This window comes from Protopterus annectens, chromosome 6.part1 (assembly GCF_019279795.1).
Source record: "Protopterus annectens isolate FY-2018-M chromosome 6.part1, PAN1.0, whole genome shotgun sequence".
NCBI lineage: Eukaryota > Metazoa > Chordata > Ceratodontiformes > Protopteridae > Protopterus > Protopterus annectens.
The window spans coordinates 415,997,244-416,017,272 of record NC_056738.1 but is presented as its reverse complement, the minus strand read 5'-3'; the positions used below and the strand labels follow the sequence as shown (position 1 = coordinate 416,017,272).

Sequence of the window (20,029 nt, the reverse complement as noted above, 5' to 3'; positions counted from 1 at the left end):
AATATTTAGCTCATAACCTCAGGCAGAGAGGCGATAATGAGAACGAGATAAATAAATGCCTTCAAGAGACGAAAACTTTATGTTCTACGACTGGGAAGCCTTTCTATTCGGCAAGATCTGCAACGATAATGAAGTATGGTGTGAATAATACTGAAAAGAGAAGGAAGACTAGATTTATCTTAACATATTCTACTGACATTGGTCTAGTATGTGAAGTCATACAAAACAGTTGGAAAATCCTGATGAGCGATGAATCCATGAAACATATTGTGGGTGATAAACCATCTTTTTCTTTTAGAGCTATTAGAAATATCAAACAGATATTATGCCATCTTCAACCTAACAACAACTAACTGTATCCAACAGATTAGGTACGTATCCATGTAGACCCTGCAGTTGCTGTAAGTTTATCCTCAAAAAACAATGTTTCATACATCCAAGAACAGGGAAATTATATTGCGTAAAAGCATATGGCGAATGCAAAAGCAAAAATGTTGTTTACATTGCTTGCTGCCAACTATGTGATTCCTTCTACGTTAGCAAAATGAATCGGTGACTTAAAGAAAGGATTTCAAAGCATATGAATGTCATACATCTCAAAGGCATGAAGAATCCTTTATTTAAACATATTACAACTAATACATCTCACTCATTTACTTTCATGGTTTTACAAATTTTTAAAGAAAATCAGAGGGGAGGAGATTTAGCTTTACTTACTGAGCAGGCAAAAATGAAGTGTATTGGTGATCTACAAGTCAACACACCAACTGGTTTGAACATCTGTATCCCACTGAAACTGGCGTTGAGAGGGTGTCGTCTTAAATCTTACATCTGATTGGCTGATCTTTTATATAAATAGTTAATAGTAGCATGGTGGCTTTCAATCTGAAGAAGGACACAAAAGTTGTCTGAAAGCGCTTATATTTTGTTTTGTTTCTTTGAGCCATTAACGTTTTTATGTTTAGTGCCGTGTTGGTGATACTGTATTTTTCTTTATTCTTTCTTTAAGTCTCATGGATCAATGCATATTCAAATATCATCTGAACTTTTCTTATGAATTATAACCATGGAGGATACCCATTTAGTCGGTTGTTCTACCGGAGTAAGGACACCTAAATTCACCATTTTGTCTAGTTCTGCTTTTACTATACTCTGCATTGCTACAAAAATCTTCTGTGCTGGTCTAACAACTGGACTTACTCTATAGTTTCACTTCATGGAATATGTGACTGGAAGCTTACCAAGCTCGTCTTTGAAAATATCAGCATATTCATTAAAAAAAGTCTGTGTAAAACTATCATTGTTATTCATACTTATATGGTGAACCTCTTTATTAAATGAAATCAGTCCCATTCTCAGACTGTCCTTGAGGCCTAACAGTGACTGCATGTGGTTTTTGACTATGTAAAACTCCATGTCATAGCTGTTTCCAGCAGAATGGCATGAAAGAATTACTGTGCCAAGAGTTTGAATCTCTTCACCACCATAAGCAATTAGTTTTGCACGCTTTGCTAAATCAAGTTACTCACCAACTTTTGCTTTAGCAAACATTTGTGCTGACATAACATTGCACCTAGTTCCAGTGTCTACTTTAAGCTCTACAGGTTTCCCATTAATTTGTACAGTGCAAAATATTTTGCTCTTTGCTGGCAACTGACAGTCTACTGTATTGACTGTATCACCGATCACAGAGACACCATCAACATAGAAAGTTTGCTCACGGCCCTTGGAGTGTGCTACAGTGTCTATTTGACTTACTTGCTTCTTTGGATACTCTCTTTTAATATGTCTGCAACACTTTGAAATTATTCCACTTTTTATATTTGTGACATTTCTGACCAAAAGCTCAACACTTTTCCCATTTAGGTTCATGACTGACTACCTCCACAATTGTGACAGTTAACTATGAGGTTGGGAGCCATACTCTTCGGTTTATATTTCTTTTTCATCTTAACTTTCTGCTGCTGTACACTATCAACATTTTCACTAGCAGATACTGCAGACATGCTTTTGTCATTCATAAGCAGATTTGTATGCTTGTCTGTAAGCTCATGTATTTGACAAATCTATATGGCTTTGCTTAATGTTAATTCACTATCTCGAAGCAAAATCTTTCTCACTGCATCACTATTAATACCACATACAAGACGGTCTTTTATCAACTCATCTCACAGATCACCAAATCTACATGTTTTTGCTTCATTTCTTAAGTTGGTGATATATGCGGAAATATTTTCACCAGGCTTTTGATTTATTGTGTAACATTTGTGCCTTTCCATTGTAATATTTGTTTGAGGTTGCACATCTCTCTAAATTTACATTTTAAGCACTCAGGGTCTTCCCACATTTCAGCCTGTGTCACAATATGGAGGTTCTCCCCTATCCTCTGCATACACAACAGGTGCATACACAAAAGGGCGTTTTTGCTCAGTAGCCACCGAACCCACTAAATTTAGAAGTATAATGCTCTTGTATGTGTATCTTTATCAGAAAATGCGGCCTGTGTGAAAATATCATATTCTTGCTCAAACATTCACCAATTTTCTGCAATATTATTATCAAACACCAGCAGTTTAGATGTAATGTTTGCTTTGAGAGTGTTGATGGAGAAGTACAGAGAATGTCAGAAGGAGTTGCATTGTGTCTTTGTGGATTTAGAGAAAGTATATGACAGGGTGCCTAGAGTGGTATTGTATGAGGAAGTTGGGAGTGTCAGAGAAGTATATAAGAGTGGTACAGGATATGTACGAAGGTAGTGTGACAGCGGTGAGGTCTGTGGTGGGAGTGACAAATGCGTTTAAGTTGGAGGTAGGATTACATCAAGGTTCAGCTCTGAGCCCTTTCTTATTTGTAATGGTGATGGGCAGGTTGACAGATGAGATCAGACAGGAGTCCCTGTGGACTATGATGTTTGCAGATGACATTGTGATCTGTAGTGAGAGTAGGGAACAGGTGGAGGAGACCCTGGAGAGGTGGAGATATGCTCTAGAGAGAAGAGGAATGAAGGTCAGCAGGACTAAGATAGAATATATGTGTGTAAATGAGAGGGAGGATAGAGGAATGGTGAGGATGCAGGGAGTAGAGGTGGCAAAGGTGGATGAGTTTAAATACTTGGGATCAACAGGTCAGAGTAATGGTGAGTTTGGAAGAGAGGTGAAGAAGAGAGTACAGGCAGGATGGAGTGGGTGGAGAAGAGTGTCATGAGTGATTTGTGACAGACAAGTACCAGTAAGAGTGAAAAGGGAAGGTATATAAGAGGGTAGTGAGACCAGCTATGTTATATGGGTTGGAGACAGTGGCATTGACAAAAAGGCAGGAGTCAGAGCTTGACGTGGCAGAGATGAAGATGTTAAGATTTGCACTGGGTGTGACGAGGATGGACAGGATTAGGAATAAGTATATTAGAGGGTCAGCCCAGGTTGGAAGGTTTGGAGACAAAGCCAGAGAGGCAAGATTACGTTGGTTTGGACATGTGCTGAGGAGGGATGCAGAGTATATTGGGAAAAATATGCTAAGGATGAAGCTGCCAGGTAACAGGAAAAGAGGAAGGCCTAAGATAAGGTTTATGGATGTGGTGAAAGAGGACATGCAAGTGGTTGGTGTGACAGAGCAAGATGCAGAGGACAGGAAGAAATGGAAACAGTTGATCTGCTGTGGCGTCCTCTGATGGGAGCAGCTGAAAGAAGAAGAAGAAGCAGTTTAGGTCTGAAAAATCCCTCTGCCATAACAACAACTTTCTTTTAAGTGTAAGTATAGACCTGGTATGTGTAATTTTGCTCAAGTGTACAGCAATCTCTCTGAAAATGTTTTATTCTAACAGTGCAAATACCTCAAACACCCCAGACACTTTGGACACTTCGGAAAGTCTTAGTTACTGTGGGAAAGTCATACATTCCAAAAAAAATTCAGACATTTTAGCCTTTTCATACATTTAAACACTTTGGAGATTATTTCAAACACTTTAATCAATATGTTACTATTTTGGACATTTTGAATAACTCAGTAATTATTTCAAACACTTTGAATGCTATGCCACATGTTTGGCAACTGAAAATCATTTAAAACAAATTTAAGTACCTTCAGATAACCACTGACCTGTTTGTAAGTTCGCTCCTGTGTATTGCTCCACTTACAACTGTGTACCTCATGGTTTACAAGCTGCTTCGACTTTGGATCCCATTCTGACACCATGTTGCATGTGTCGTGTATTCAAATGAGACACTTAGGCACAGAATGGGTTCAAGTCTTTTATTGTACATAAACACATCAGAAGCTGTAACTGGTACATAAACTTCAAGCTTCATATGCTTACTGACTGACTCATTACTTCTAACATACTCACACGGGTATCTATATTTAAGCTTGCACTCACACTGACTGGCTATACAAAATGGTACTGATCTCACACGTGCTCAGTAATTTATATGCACATGCTCTCTAAGTACAGTGGCTGACTAAGTACAATATATACATTGATCTGCACTACCGCCACCTAGAATGATACCAAAGTATAAACACAAAATGATTGATTTCAATAACTGGCTTAGTTTTTGGTGTCATTCAAAGGGGATCCAGTTCTTGTCAGCCTGGGAAGCCATGGTCAACAAATCTCGCTGCTTTGCCATAGACTGCTTGCACCTGGTACCTCTAGGCTGTTGGCTGCTGGCAAAAGGTCTTGCCTCCATCACAGTGCCTTTTTTAGGCAAGGTCTTGAAAACAAACTTACCAACATGACATTTTCCAGTCATAACAAAATAAGGGGTCAGGCAGCTAAATGCTAGGAGATTAAACTAAAAACTGCACACCCTGGAAGCACTTCTATCACTGGAAGATGTAGATGTCTGAGCAGTCACAGAAACCTGGTTCAAGGCCACAGAGAGTATCCCCACCTTGCTACAATTCCTTCCACACCCTCAGACTGCAAAACAAGCATGTGAGAACCAAAGGAGGTGGTGTTTCTATCTATATTAGAGATAAATTCACTTCCTGTCAAGTTAAACTGGACAACTCTGTGGAGTTACTCCAAGTTTAGCTTACAGTGGGTAAGACCCTCATTCAAGTCATAGCCAGTGATAGATCCCTCTCCATTGGTCATGACATACAAAAAGCCTAATTGACCAAACTGGAGTTAAACCAAATATTCCCTTGGTGGTGCTGCAGTAGCGTTGTCACCTCACAGTTAGACATTGCCCGTTCGATCCTCAGTTAGAGTGTCTTCTGTGTGGCGACATGCATGAACGGGCATTCCTTCATGGAAGGTTGTGCGTTAGGCCCAGCAAGCCAGCATGTAAAACTCTACTGCCAATCATTAGCGGACCAGAGTTCCGCTGTGGCGACCCCTAACCGGGAAAAAGCCGAAAGACACAAACAAACTCTGGTTATGGGGGAATTCAATTATCCCACCATGAACTGAGAAACCTATGCTAGCCCTAACTTACTATTGCATAAGTTCCTTGACTTTGTTAATTCAAATACCCTAGAACAAATTGTTCATACCCCAGCAAGAGGAACAAACATACTATATCTGGTCCTCACTAACATGGCAAACAGATGCACTGCCACAACTGTCAGACCCTCATTAGTTAAATCTGACCACAAACCAGTCACCTTTGAGCTGGTACTAACACCAGAACTCATAAAGGCTGAAACCAGACTAAAAACTTCACCAAGGCAAACTATACTCTCCTAGGTGAAGGTATAAATGCATTCCAAGCCCCACCCCCAGCTGGAAGTGGTAACTACACTGAAGCTTAAACTAAAGCCCTGTACAAAGACTTGCATAAATGTATAGACTCAGCTGTACCAGAAAGAATGAAAGTCAGAACCCCAAATAAAAAGAAGCTGCCATGGTGGACATCCAGCATCAACAACCTTTACAATAAACACAAAAAGTTGCTGTCCAAGAAAATAAAGGCAAGGCCTCAGCAATGGAAAACACTCTCCTCAGCCTCAACAGGCAAATAAGAATCAAATATAATAAAAATCCTCTAAGAGCTTCTGTGAGAAGAAGTTAGCAAGCACAGTCAAGGATAACCATAATGCCTTTTACAGCAACGTACGTGGCCTAAAAAGTAGGACCCAACCAATTGCAGAACTAGTGACTAACGGTATCACATACACTGACCTCACAGAGATAGCAAACCTGCTAGTGGATAAGTTTGGTGAAAATTTCACTCCCTTATCCCCTCCAAATGAATCACAAACCTTGCCCCAAACCCCCACCCCCCACCCTACATAGCTGAAGAGCAGATCATTAAAGCCTTGTCCAAGGCAAAAAAACACAGCCTCTGCTGGACCAGACATTATCCCAGGCTTTCTTCTAAACAGGCTAATACATGAACTAGCATCACCATTAAGTACCCTTTTCAATCATAGCCTAACCACAGGCTTTTTTCCTGACGAGTGGAGAACAGCAACAGTTTACTCCCTTCCACAAAGGTGGCCTAGTAACAGACCCAGGTAATTACAGACAGAGTCTTACCAGCCTCATCTGTAAGGCCATGGAATGTATCATTGTGGACCTCATAAATAATGACATAGCCAAACTCCAAACACTGGATCCAACCCAATTTGGCTTCATCAAGCACAGATCCTGCCTGTTAAATCTGGTGGATTTCTTTGGAAATCTGACCAGGGCCATTGACAAGGGCACATCTGTGCACACAGCATACCTCGACTTGGCAAAGGCTTTTAACACAATCCCACACTCAGGCATTACTGATAGACTTAGCAAACTGAAAGTAGACCCTGTTTGCTGTAAGAGTGGTTGGCAGCTAGCTCACAAACCAGACATGCACTATCAAAGTGGGTGACTCCACATCAACCAGCAGACCTGTCACCAGCAGGGTGCCACAGGCGTTAGTGCTGAGCCCCCTACTGTTTATTATATACTTCTCAGAAGTTCAGATCAAAACTAAGGGGTTGTGCCTGACCAAGTTTGCGGACAACTGCAAACTGTATGCAATTACTGAATCCTCTAATGATGTCAGTATACTCCAGGTGGGTCTTATGCAGACTGATGACTGGTGTCTTAGTAATGGTCTCAAACTGAATGCAAAGAAATGCATCTTCATTACCTTTACTACAAACAGTATCCCTTCACATTATCAAATCAACAACAATACATAAGTTGATTGTGACCTTAACTTTGACCACCATGTGTCTACTGTAGTAAGAAGGTTTCTATGTAGCACACTTGATTAGTAAAGGCATTGCCTTGAGAGCAAAGGAAGTTATAACCCCTCTATACTCAGCACTAATTCAGCCCATTATTGAGTATATGTCCAATAATGGATAAGCTTTTCTTGGGCAGTATCATTACACAAATGTGGCCAGTTCACATTGTTACGTTCAACAGATTTTTATGCCTTTGCTCATGAAAGTGACATGATTAAAATACAACAAAGGTTTTGTGTGCATGTGTGTGTGTGTGTGTGTGTGTGTGTGTGTGTGTGTGTGTGTGTGTGTGTGTGTGTGTGTAGTTTAATACTGCTCATAGTACAGTGCATCCCGCATTTTCGCTCTGTCCCTCTGTGGTTCTGTCACGTCTTTGTGGATATGTCCCTCACAGAAAGAAGCTTGGCATTTTTTCCACTGTCTTGCAAGAGTGTGATAGAACCACAGAGGAACAGAGCCACAAAGCCAATTTCAATAAAAAGCATAATAATAATAATAATAATAATAATAATAATAATAATAATAATAATAACACAAATACAAATAAATAAGGTAGTATCTGTATAATATGCATGAGTTTAGAAAGAATGCTGTTAAGTAACTTTTTTAGATAACTCTAGAGCACAAAATCTCTTAGCACAATGACTTTGACAGCATAAAGTAGAAACAGTATAACAAGAAAAATAACTTGAGATCCTGTAGATGTATTAGAGATATTTCAGAAATTTTATGAAAATTGTTAATAAAGCAGATGAATGTGGAAATGAAGAAAAGTACACGTGGAAATATTTACAAAAGACTTAAGTATGCCAAGGTTAGAGGTAGATGAGGTTCAAAACTTAATAGTTAAGATAGGTGGAGATGAGATAAAAATGGTGACACGCAATCAGTCTGCAGGAAGTCTCCAGGAATAGATTGTATTCCTGTAGAAGTTTGGAAGCTAGTAGGGAAGAAAATGATTAACATCTGGAAGGTGTAGTTTAACAAATGATTAACATCTGGAAGGTTTAGTTTAACAGTATTTTAAAATGAGAGGAAGCATCAACATCCTGGAAAGAAGTTGCAGTGGTAGTGGTACCTAAAGATGGTAAAGAGCCATCAGACCTAGCTTCACCTAGGTCCATTTCAATTTCAAACCATGATTATAAAGTGTTTATGTCTATAATAGCTAGAAGAAAGGTGTTGCCAAAATTGATAGATACGGATCAGTGTGGTTTTGTGGAGGGGAGGCAAACATTTGACAACATTGATAGAGCAATAATGATTCAGAGGGAAGCAGAATGTAAGAAAATGCCACTGTTGTTGGTGGGTCCTGATGCAGAGAAAGCATTCTAGTAAGTTGGGATTTTATGAATAGGACAATGGAAGTAGTTGCATTCTCTGATGCCATAATAAGGTTAATTAGGAGGACATATGGGGGATATAGGGGGGATCAGGGCCAAAAATTAAAATGCATTATATTGATAGCCACAGGAAGGAAAATAGGGGATTCAGAAATTCAGGGATGTAATACGTACAGTAATAAAGAAAAGTTGAGTTTATTTTCAGATGATATTATATTGTACCTTATAAAACCAGAAAAGAACATCTCAGTGTTGTGGAACATTCTGAGACAAGCAGTGAAAATATTTTAGTCCCTTTAGTTTTATATAATTTTATATACAGGTCAGAAATCCTTTTGTCAACTGGAACAGAAGTTGTGGACAGTAATTAATGAAGAGTTGAAGGATTGAATCTGGGAGGGGAAGAGAGCAAGGATTAAGTGGGATAAATTGATTCTTCCAATAGAAAAAGGTGGTTTAGTATTGTATGATTTGAATGGATATTTTAGAGCTACACAGTTAAGGCTCCTATACATAATACAAGCAGAAAGCTATAATTTTAAAGTAGAAAGGGATGCTGATGAAGTGGTGGAAAATGCAAAAAATAAAGAGGGAGTGGAAATTTTGATACAGATCCTTAAGGAGAATAATGATGCTGATGAAGCGGTGGAAAATTCAAGAAATAAGGAGAGAGTGGGATTTTGGATACAGATCCTGAAGGAGAATAACAACAGTCATACAGACTATTATATTATATTCATAAAGAAGCAGAAAGTATTCTAAGAAGTAAGCCGACATGAGAATGGAAAAAGGAAGTTCTGCCCATAGAGATGATTGCAGTTAGGGATACAGACAATAGGCAAGAGGGGCTTGAATTTATTGGAGAAACTGGCAAAGGAACCAAGGTATTGTGAGAAAATAACTGGAGTGGGAAAGGTAATAGAATAGGAGGAGGCCAACAAGTAATTTGGAAACTGGAGTTTGTAGTTGAATCTAGGACAAAAGCTGCTGTTAAAAAAAAGATAATTAGTAGAGTATATAAAATATTACACAATAACTACAGGAATCAATCAGAGGAGGTTAGAAAAGTTTGGGAAGAGAGACTGGATAAGCAACTCACAAGGAAACAATTAGAAGACATATATGGGTCCCAAGTATGCAACAAAGTCTTGAAGATTTAGGAATTTTGCTTGGGTGTTTGCATAGACATTTTTATATTCCTAAGCAGATTCTAAAGAATTGTTTTCCTTCTGGTAGATGACAAATGTTGGAGGTGTGATGAGGAAAAAAGAGGTAACTGCAGATACATGTTTTTGGAGTCCAATAAGTTGTCAGACTTTAACTACTCCCTACAGAGTACTCTGTCAGAAATATTGGGAGAGCAAATGGGTATAACTAAAGAAACATTTTGTTTGAGCTGAGACAAAGTATCTGAACTGCCTAGACATAGTAAGGCCTTGTTAAGTTTAGTTCTGGTAGGTGTCCAAAAAGCAATTAGTGGAAAATGGAAATCATGGTATAAATCAATTGTATTTGAAGTATTGAATATTGCAACAGAGATAAGAGAATAAGAAGTGGCATCTTAAAAAAAAAGGTAGGAGCAAACTAGATAATAAAATTGGATGTTGTGGAAACAATACATGCAGAATAATGTTTTGAAGGCCTGAGGTTTAAGGGAAGCCAAGAACTGAGCAATTTATATAATGTTGGATTGATGATATTTCTAAAAAAGCACATATGTGATGCATAATGTTTGTAACTGTGAACATGTTAACATAGTTTGTTTTCTTTTATATAAATGTATTTAAGCATTGGTCTTAAGTGAAAGAAGTTAAAACAAATAATTTGACACCAACACTCCATCTCAGAATTACAAGCTACTTCACATATTGAATCTCAAATGTTTTTTATTGCATTTTTTTTTTTTCATTGCAATGTATATTTCATTGACTGTGGAGTCTAGAGATTGCTAGAATTCAACAAATCATCTGTGGTGATATCAGATACATGCTGGCAGCTGCTGTATGTGCTTAACGTGTGGAAATAACCCACAAAAAGAAGGTGACATTTGGGGCAACAGGAGCAAAACATGATGAGCTCCAAAATCATTATCATCTGTCAAGCTTGCATTCAGCTATTACCTTCCTCTTATGGGTGATCACCATGCTGAGGTTCTCCTAACACTGGCTGCCTGCATGCATATGGGATCTTTGTTGATGACTTAGTTTGTTACCTTTTGGCACACTGACAGCTATGAGGTCAACACGGTGCATCATCTGTCACCCCTGGCTCTCTGCTAACTTCTTTCTTTCTTATTTCTCTACTTACATGACTGCCCATCATCACATTGCATGCAGCTTATTGGAACAAGTGATTTTGACTCAGCAGACAGAAACTTTGGGAAGTGTTTTAGAACTATTGCTGAATCCTGCCTGGTCCAATAATAAGTAGAGCTGTTGGCTAGTTCTTTCTAGTTGTTTCAGGTTTATCCTCATCACTCTAAAGACTTAGAGCAAACTCTTAAAAGCACTATACATGTTTTTGTCCTCTTTTGTACAGCCTTTCCCATCATAACTTAAACTTTGCTTATTTCTGTTCCTAATTGTTCCATATCAGTTAGCTACTTGAAAAAAGTCTTAGGCACAACTTTATGAATACATTACACATCTCACAAGACAGGTTGTGCATTAATTAAGAATAATAATGTTTGTTTGTGATTTAGAGACATGCTGACTCCTATATCACAAAGCCAAGCCTATCCTTACTGTTGTTGTTTGTCTGGTACAAAGATGGGATCAGTGTACAGACATGCAAATTACCTCAAGTGAATAAGCCATGTGGGTCATTTGCACATATGGGGAGTAAGAGTGGCCAGATGGATATCAAAAAATTCTGGTGTAAACTGTGTGTACATGGTCTGTTCAAATTCCATACATGTGGGTAAAAGCTAAGGTGATTTGTGTAGACAGGATGGGGTGAACAGGAATAGTGACATGAACTGCCATGCCACAGAAAGTGAGATATGGCAGCGGTACAGCTGTCACATATACTCTTTGTGCCTACTGCACAGAGCACTGATTAGTGCCAGATTAGAGACACCTGTTGCAGCATTCATGCATTCATTTAACCTTGTGCAGCTCTGGAAATACTTCAGTGATAAAAAATGTGTAAGGATTCATTTGATGGCTCATTTGCAAAGACTGCACATTGCATAAACAAGCAATTTGGCATAACAATTATATGCTCTACCACTAAACTGGACTATAGGGGTGGAAGTTAGGTTAATTTAGAAATGTGGAATATTATGGAATGATAACATGGGAAAAAGGGGTTGTGGATGGATGGATGAATGGATGGATGGATGTGGGAATGATACTTATAAAAACAGTACTGATAACTAAACTGTGAGGTTGGAGGATATGTGTGTGGGGGGTTGGGAATTTACAGACAAAAAGTGAGAAGGACTGAAGTGCAAAATGACTAAGGTGTGTGGTTAATTTAACTAAAAAAAAATTGCTGGTGACATGTTCTGACATGGTAGATGTAAGACAGGTTTTATTTTGACAATTGCAGATACTGGAGATGTAGATAAACAGCAAAGGAGATGAGATTTTTTATAACATGCAGAGATGTACTTTGTGATACATATTAGAGGTGGTTAGGTTTAATTTAACAAATACAGATATCAAAAACAAAGTTTTGTCTCTACTTACATCATCCTACTGCCTTGCTGCACAGTGCCATATGTCCTCTCTGAGTTTACCAACTTTTTCCGATTCCCCCGACTACATCCATTTGCTGTTGGAGCCAGTCACAGAATCTAAAGGTTTCCCAGGAGTTTTAGCCATCTACATTCATTGGAGAGAATTCCCATATGCCTCCCCTTCTGTTCCTCCCTCCCTGTGGCCTCTTGGTTGGGTCCAGAGGGTGGTCATGCAGGATATGTGCTGACAAACGCAGCATCTGGGTAAAGGATCCTAGCCTTATCCCTCCTAGAACTATGTCCCCTACTTAAAATGTCTGGCCTCCACCAGGGATTGTATAGGAATGCCCACGGGACTCACCCTCCCTCCTGGGATGGCAACACATATCCCTCTCCTGAAACTTCGTCAAATGCCAAAGAAGGAGAAACACATGGGAGAGGTGAAAGGGATTTAACAAATATATATGTTAGGGGTGTGGCCATATGATGGAGGTGAGAAAGGGGTGTATGTACTATTTGCATATCAATACTTTTACTAACTTTGCTACTAGCTACTAATTTTGGCCTCATCTGCTTTCCAGGAAGTATAGCGAAGGTGTTTTCTATGCCATCATGACAAAGTGTCGGCCTAATACGTCAGCACTATGCAGCCTGGTTCTTGATGAAACCAGGCCACACTACATGCGTTACACAATATCAGAGCCTTAATGACTCTCATGGTTAATCCTTTAAATTTTAATATAAACATGGAAAATATCTCACATTTTTCATAAGTTTTTTAAACACTCCTTAATAGCACGATGATGACTCCACCCTAATATGTGCTGGTAGGATACTGTCTATGCTCCAAACATGTTACGGCTAGGCTTATATAGGCCCTAGGGCCGATGGCATATTACCAACCTATGAACCTATGAACTAAGCCTAAATCACAGAAGTAAATTAAAGGACCATCTCTGTATTTGTGTGTGTTTGTAATGTGACCTTCATTGCCTTGCTGGGGGTGTTCTTGGCTGAAAGGATAAGGCTCTTAATTGACCAAAAAGCTCCTGCTAGTCCAACAGCAGTTGATGTCAGCACAGTATGCTTGAGGTCTTGAGTTTGAGTATCTAAGACCTAATATTATCCTTTTACTTTCTAAGTTCTAACAGTAACTAAGTAGTGTGTGTGTGTGTGTGTGTGTGTGTGTGTGTGTGTGTGTGTGTGTGTGTGTGTGTGTGTGTGTGTGTGTGTGTGTGTGTGTATGTCTGTAATTTGACCTTGCTCCCAGTACTTGAGATTTTCTTGCTTAAAAGATAAGGTTCAGAGGCTCTTGTGGGTCTAGCAGCAGTGACAGATGAATAGTATGGTGTGCAGGAAGTCTTGGTTTCAAGTCCCAGATGACAGCCAGTATTATCTTTTCACTTCTATCATTATAAATCATAACAATTGAGAGCAAAGCAATGCTGACACTTTGCTAACCTCTTTAAAGTTTTGTTTTTATGAAGAATAGGTATACTGAAGCTAGGTAAAAAATGGAATGCTTGGAGGCATGTTCTGTTGCATATGAAATATCTTATACTGTGGGTTTACAAAATGAGTTTCTTAATGAGTGGCAAAGCTACAAGTCAAAAACTGTGTATGTATACACATACACACACACACACACACACACACACACACACACATATATATATATATATATATATATATATATATATATATATATATATATATAGGTCTACTTCAGATCATCAAAGTTTCAAAACATCAAACATCATATGGTCAATGACCAGATAATCAAAGTTCTGAAACATCGAACATGAAATAAAACAAAATTTAAAAAGAAAAGAAGTCTTCTTTTACATTTTTGTGGGGGGCAAGCCCCCCTGCACCCCACATACCCCTGCTACTTAAATATACCAACTCCAAGATCTTACAACAGTGAGGAAAATGTTAAATTTCCCATTCTGCACTGTATGGCACTCTCCATTCAGAATATTCGATGTTTCAGATCTTTGATCATCTGGTCTTCGACCATATGATGTTCGATGTTCTGAAACTTCAATCTGAAGTAGATCCATATATATATATATATATATATATATATATATATATATATATATATATATATATATATATATATATATATATCTACACACACAAAGAGATATATATTCACACACACGCACATACATACATATATATGGCTTACTATCAAAATGTGGAAAATCAAACCATTTTCCACTTTTTGATCAAATCTATTTTCCAAATTGGGTAGTACAGAATTACCAAAATGTCAGAAATGGTAACCATGGAATCAATATTTGAAAACCAAAAGTTCCAGTGTCGAAATTCTGTGTTGCCGGTAACGTTTTTGCAGGGGGACAAGCCCCTGCACCCCCCACACCCCCTGCATATTAAATATTCCAACTCTGAGATCGCACTACAGTAAGGAAAAGGGTAAATTTCCTGATCCCCACTGTAATGTGATCTGTTATCAGAACATCAATCCCATATTAGCAAGTGTACACAACCATTTGATTATGTGGTTTTGAACATTTCTGGATTTGCATTATGGATACTGTAAAACACACATTCGACCTTTCCAGTTTCGCGTTAGTGCCATTCTACATTTTGATAGTAAACCTATCTATCTATCTATCTATCTATCTATCTATCTATCTATCTATCTATCTATCTATCTATCTATCTATATTTGTGGGTGTCCCTTGAAATATCAAAGTACAAAAATAGTGAACAGCAAAACACTGATCCCAAAGGACTAAAACTCCGAACAACAACAAAAAAAATGTTTTTGCAGGGTCAAGTGATCATATGACTATTCAATCACTTTTGCCAACATTACAAACGTCTGACATTTTGAACGACTATGTGGAATGCTTCCATATATGTATGTATATGCACATACACATATACGCACATGCATATTTCCTATTTAATTTGGAAGTGAACTTTGATTTTAGCTTTTTTTGGTAACTATAAAAAATAATGAAATAAAATAATATTCTACACTTTTATATGTGAATCAACTACTGTGCCACAAAGACCTTCCTTCCAGAAGAGAACTCCCCATTAAACTGTAGATATTCCTCCATCCTCCACAAAACTGACATTTTGTTTCACTTTAAATATACTAATATGCTAATATATATATATATATATATATATATATATATATATATATATATATATATATATATATATATATATATATATATATATATATATATATAAAATGAAGCTGAAAGTATATGTATGTATTTGCAAGTAAAATATAAAATGCAACCTATAGCAAATAACTGACTATTATCCTAAGACTTTTCCCAGAAATATTCTACTGAGTTAATATCATTAGTCATGCATATCTGTGGACTGTTAGCAAGTCTGCATAGAAACTATGCTCATGTTTTGTGCCATTTGTTTCACAGCAAGCACATACATAGGGCATATGTTCTGGGTGAAAACAAATCTGTAAATATCAAAATTATTTCTTTACTACATCAATATAATGTTAGAACTAAAATAATATTTACTTCTCAGAAAATGGTATTTTCTGTCTTTAAATGTTACAGCAAAAAAACATCTTTTGACAAGTGCAAACTGACACAAACAATCTGAAAGTTTTCATTTCCACATTTTCCATGCTACTAGAACATGCAATGTATAATACTTGGCTAAGTATAAACATGTGTTATCTCAAAAAACATTTTTTTAAATAAGGTCAGGTTAAGATCAGCATGGCCTTTAGTAACTGATAACTGAAACTTTTCAAAATATAAGCCATTCATTTCTCTGAAATATGGGTTCTTGGATCGCAGCATATTCAAGTATTTAATTTTCACATTCTAAAATCACTAAAAAGGAGAAAGGCAAAAGTTGATTTTTTTGTAAAAATATGAAGTTGGCTTTTTTGTGTAATAGTGATTTTTGAGATAATTATAATAATTATAGGGCACATATGGTGTCCTACCAACATAATTCATTAATATCAGATTGGTGTCTGCTCCTTATTTTGTGGATTAAGTGCAAAATACAGGTCATTTCTTGTGAGACCCTTTCCAAAATATTTCATTTAAAATAAAATCAAAGCCATCAATTCTTTCTGGGTTGAGAAGCAAAGGCAATCAAAATCATATAGAATGTTAATGCAATCAACACCATAATATGCAGTTTTGTTAAATTTCCAGACCTAAAAATATTAAAACTATGTATTCTATATCAATATGACATTTTACATGACATTATATAAATATAGTAATAAAATAAGAATAGTTTCACTACAATTTAAGGTGTGTGTTTTCCATTATTTTTTGAACTATAAGCAAAGAACATTTTGTTAAGAAAAACACCTATAATATTCTTTGAAATCTTTATGAGAATATAGCAAACTGTTTTGTGCAACACAACTTTGTAGACTAGGAGAAATATAACCAAATTCAGTACAAAGGGCATGACCCTCTAAAACATATTCAGTAGCAAAAGAATTCTGACAATTATTAGCACACTGTCCTCAGCTGACCTTTAGGTGACCTCACTTACCGGATAATCATTGTTTTTACAATAGTTACTTTTCATCGTTCGGGCTCTATCATTTAATTCTACCTGCATGTTTATAAAGTACTTAGGATCTTTGCATTAGTACTAGTAATGAGCACAATCTATGCATCATTTAAGCATGAAACCTGTTTTAGAACCTGTCCAGCCAACACTATAGTATCGCCTGCACTATAGTGGTTTAGCAATGCTGTATCTAAACCAGTGTTTTTGCATGTTATTTAATTTATTATTTTGTATAGTTAGATGCTGTCATCCCTATGTGATGTGCTGTTTCTGACTTACACAATGTTAATACAAAAGTATATTTCAGTGCTGCTATAGATAAACATCTCCTGTTCTACCTCCTGACTGCTGCTGTTGATTTGTGTCCTTTTTATCTTAATTTATTTTCTAATGATTTCTCTGCAAATGAGCCTTTTAGTTTGTTTAAATAGACAACATAAAGTATTAAATAAATGGTCAATGTTTGAATGCAGATAAGACTAATGTATATGCCATAAACAATATTCAAGAGATAATCTTGTACAAAAACATGAATCTTAAAAGACAGCTAACCTGTAAAATGCATTGTAGTGCATTGGGATGGCTTCATGCTAATGATTACCAGCTTTTTGTGCATTATATTTGGAAATGCATTCACTATTACCTTATTGTATTTTCCACGCATTAGCATTTTAACATACGTAAAGAATTCTTGTTATTTTTATTACAACCGTCAGGTTTTCTGCAAGTTTTGCTTATTATGGATTGGCAATGGATCTGCAAAACTTTGGAGTCAGTATATTTCTAATCCAGGTGATATTTGGAGCTATTGATTTTCCAGCCAAATTTTCCTCTTTCCTTTTTATGACTTACATTGGTCGTCGTGCTACCATTGCTGGTTTCCTCATCTTCTCTGGACTTATGATATTATCAAATATATTTGTACCACAAGGTGAGTGTTTTTGTTTCTTTGTCAGTAAAAAGAAAATGCAACTTTTTCTGTATAAAAAGGCTATAATAAATACACAAAGTAAGTTCTTTCTTTTTGACATGTCATTTTTGTACAGTTTATATATGTATTCTTGCTTTCTAGAAGCAGGTTGATTTCAGTGTTTCTTGCTATTTCTGTTCTTCATTTATCTACTCACCTCTTAATATTATATTCAATGTCATTAGTTTCCTCATTTGCTTGCTATATTACATTATATTACATTACATGGCTACTGTCAGCAGAAAAAGAAAAAGGTGACTTACTTTGTCCTATTTGTTTGGCTAATAGTGTTCTTCTGCCCCTGCTATGCCTTTTCTCTTAGTATATTGTTCATTCTCAGGTCTTCCTGAAGGATGCTGTGATCTTGAAGCCCACTGCCCAATAAACTGACCTGTTCCATTTATCCACTTTCTCCATATGCACCCATAATCTGGTAGGGTAGCCTCCTCCTCTGCTTTTTCCCCTGAGCTATAGGCTATTTTATAGTACCCTAAAGGTTCTGTGCAGCCATGTCTTATCCCCCATTTCTTATTTGTCTTCAGATAAGAATAGATTTAGGCCCATAACCACATATTTTGTACTTCACCTTCCTTATTACCCTGGAAACCTTTGCACTTTCTCAACTGGCTTGATATCTTTCTATCTGGATATATTTATTGTATAACCACATTATTTCTCAACAGAGAATATGATATTACAGTTATTACAAATGCCATTACAGATATCTGTACAGAATGATCTAACAGGTTTAGGCTTATTTTATACACAAAGTTTATGACACAACAATAGTTAAAAATTCTCATCCATTAGAAATAGACATCTTTAATAAATTTTGTGTTTATTCACTATTTTATAGTGTAGATTCCTGGGTCATCGAAAAAGTTTTAATGAGAGACTGGGACATCTTAAAAAGTCATTTTGACATTTTTTGTTTTGTTGACCAAGCACACAATTTTGTGTATAAAGGGGGTCAGAAATTCATAAACTAGAAATATATGATAATTATTGCTATAATGAAGTAATGGTGTCATGGAAACACACTGGTACTTTTTTTCTCGCATGGATTGCTTTTATTTCATCATATGTTGATACATATGTTTAAGTAGTTTGTAGGTTATCACAGTTAATAAAATATATTTGTGTGTTTCCTGAATCAGGGAGTTTATGTGCATTATAATGGCATCAACAATAAAACAAAAAATGATAATGCTCTTTAAAGACATTCCTTAACTTGTCATTCTTTTAGGAAATGTACCTTTTTGATCCCTGATGGAATTTTAGTGACTATTAGAGGAAAAGAATGGAGCACTTTGTCAGACATTGAAGAGAGAAGCACAAGTAGTACAGCTAAGGTGGTCCAATGGGAAATTGCTGTGACTATGGTGTATAGGATCCTGGGTTCAAGACTGAACATGGATGATTATTTATCCCAGGGATCATGTCACTCACCCTGCTACTCAGGGCTCCAGGGAAGTAAATATTGTGGGAAGAAATATCCAGGGAATTGTTATGGCTAGGCTTGTATAGGCCCTAGGGCCGATAGCCTAGTCCCAACCTATGAAAGAATGACAAATCAGACTTAACACTATTAGTTTACCAGGTTTAAAAAATATTGTCTTTTTAAAAATGTTTTCCAAGAACAAAAGCAGTGAAGATTTAAACTGTTTCTTTTTTCCTTATCTCTGTAGATATTTTGTATATATTTATTCTGTATAATTGTATTCATTTTTTATACTTTTGTTTTCTGATTGGCTGCACTTGATCATATGACTTTGCATGAATTGTATTTAATGTGCGTATAGCAAGTAAGATATTGTTTTGGGGAAGTGTGATAGATTGACTAATGAAAGCATTTAACATTAAAGTTTTTAAGTCTAGGATCTATCTGAAGCATCAGATATTTTGTTGTTTTTTTGAAATCTTTATCATTGTATGGGCACCCGATCTAAAGTAGTCCAGCTCTGGCCTTGCCAAAGATTTATACAGGGTCAATACAATTTCATGATCAATGTCACATCAAGCCATTCATCAACATCTGTGTATCTGTCATGCAGAAAAGTGATTATGCCACAGACTACGACTCTGTGTATAGGGCAAGCAGTAACAGTACAGAGATGTCTGACTGTCTAAAGCAATACCACAAATTATTTACATATAAGGAATGGAGTGTGACATTGAAGTATACCATAACAATTAACTTAAAAACTAAAGAATATAAGCATATTGACTAATGCACCACTATTGGCCAATGTATCATGACTAGGCGTACGTAGTATCTGTGAATAATGAATGCCC

The 20,029-nt window shown here is 36.8% G+C and overlaps 1 protein-coding gene across 1 annotated transcript in view; it reads left to right on the top strand.

Moving 5' to 3' along the window:
• LOC122805605 (solute carrier family 22 member 6-A-like) overlaps nt 1-20,029 on the top strand; it is a 335,119-nt gene that overhangs the window by 234,979 nt on the left and 80,111 nt on the right. The window contains exon 7 of the mRNA XM_044075845.1: nt 17,481-17,695. Within this exon, the coding sequence (XP_043931780.1) occupies nt 17,481-17,695 (215 nt within the window). The remainder of the gene's footprint in view (nt 1-17,480; nt 17,696-20,029) is intronic.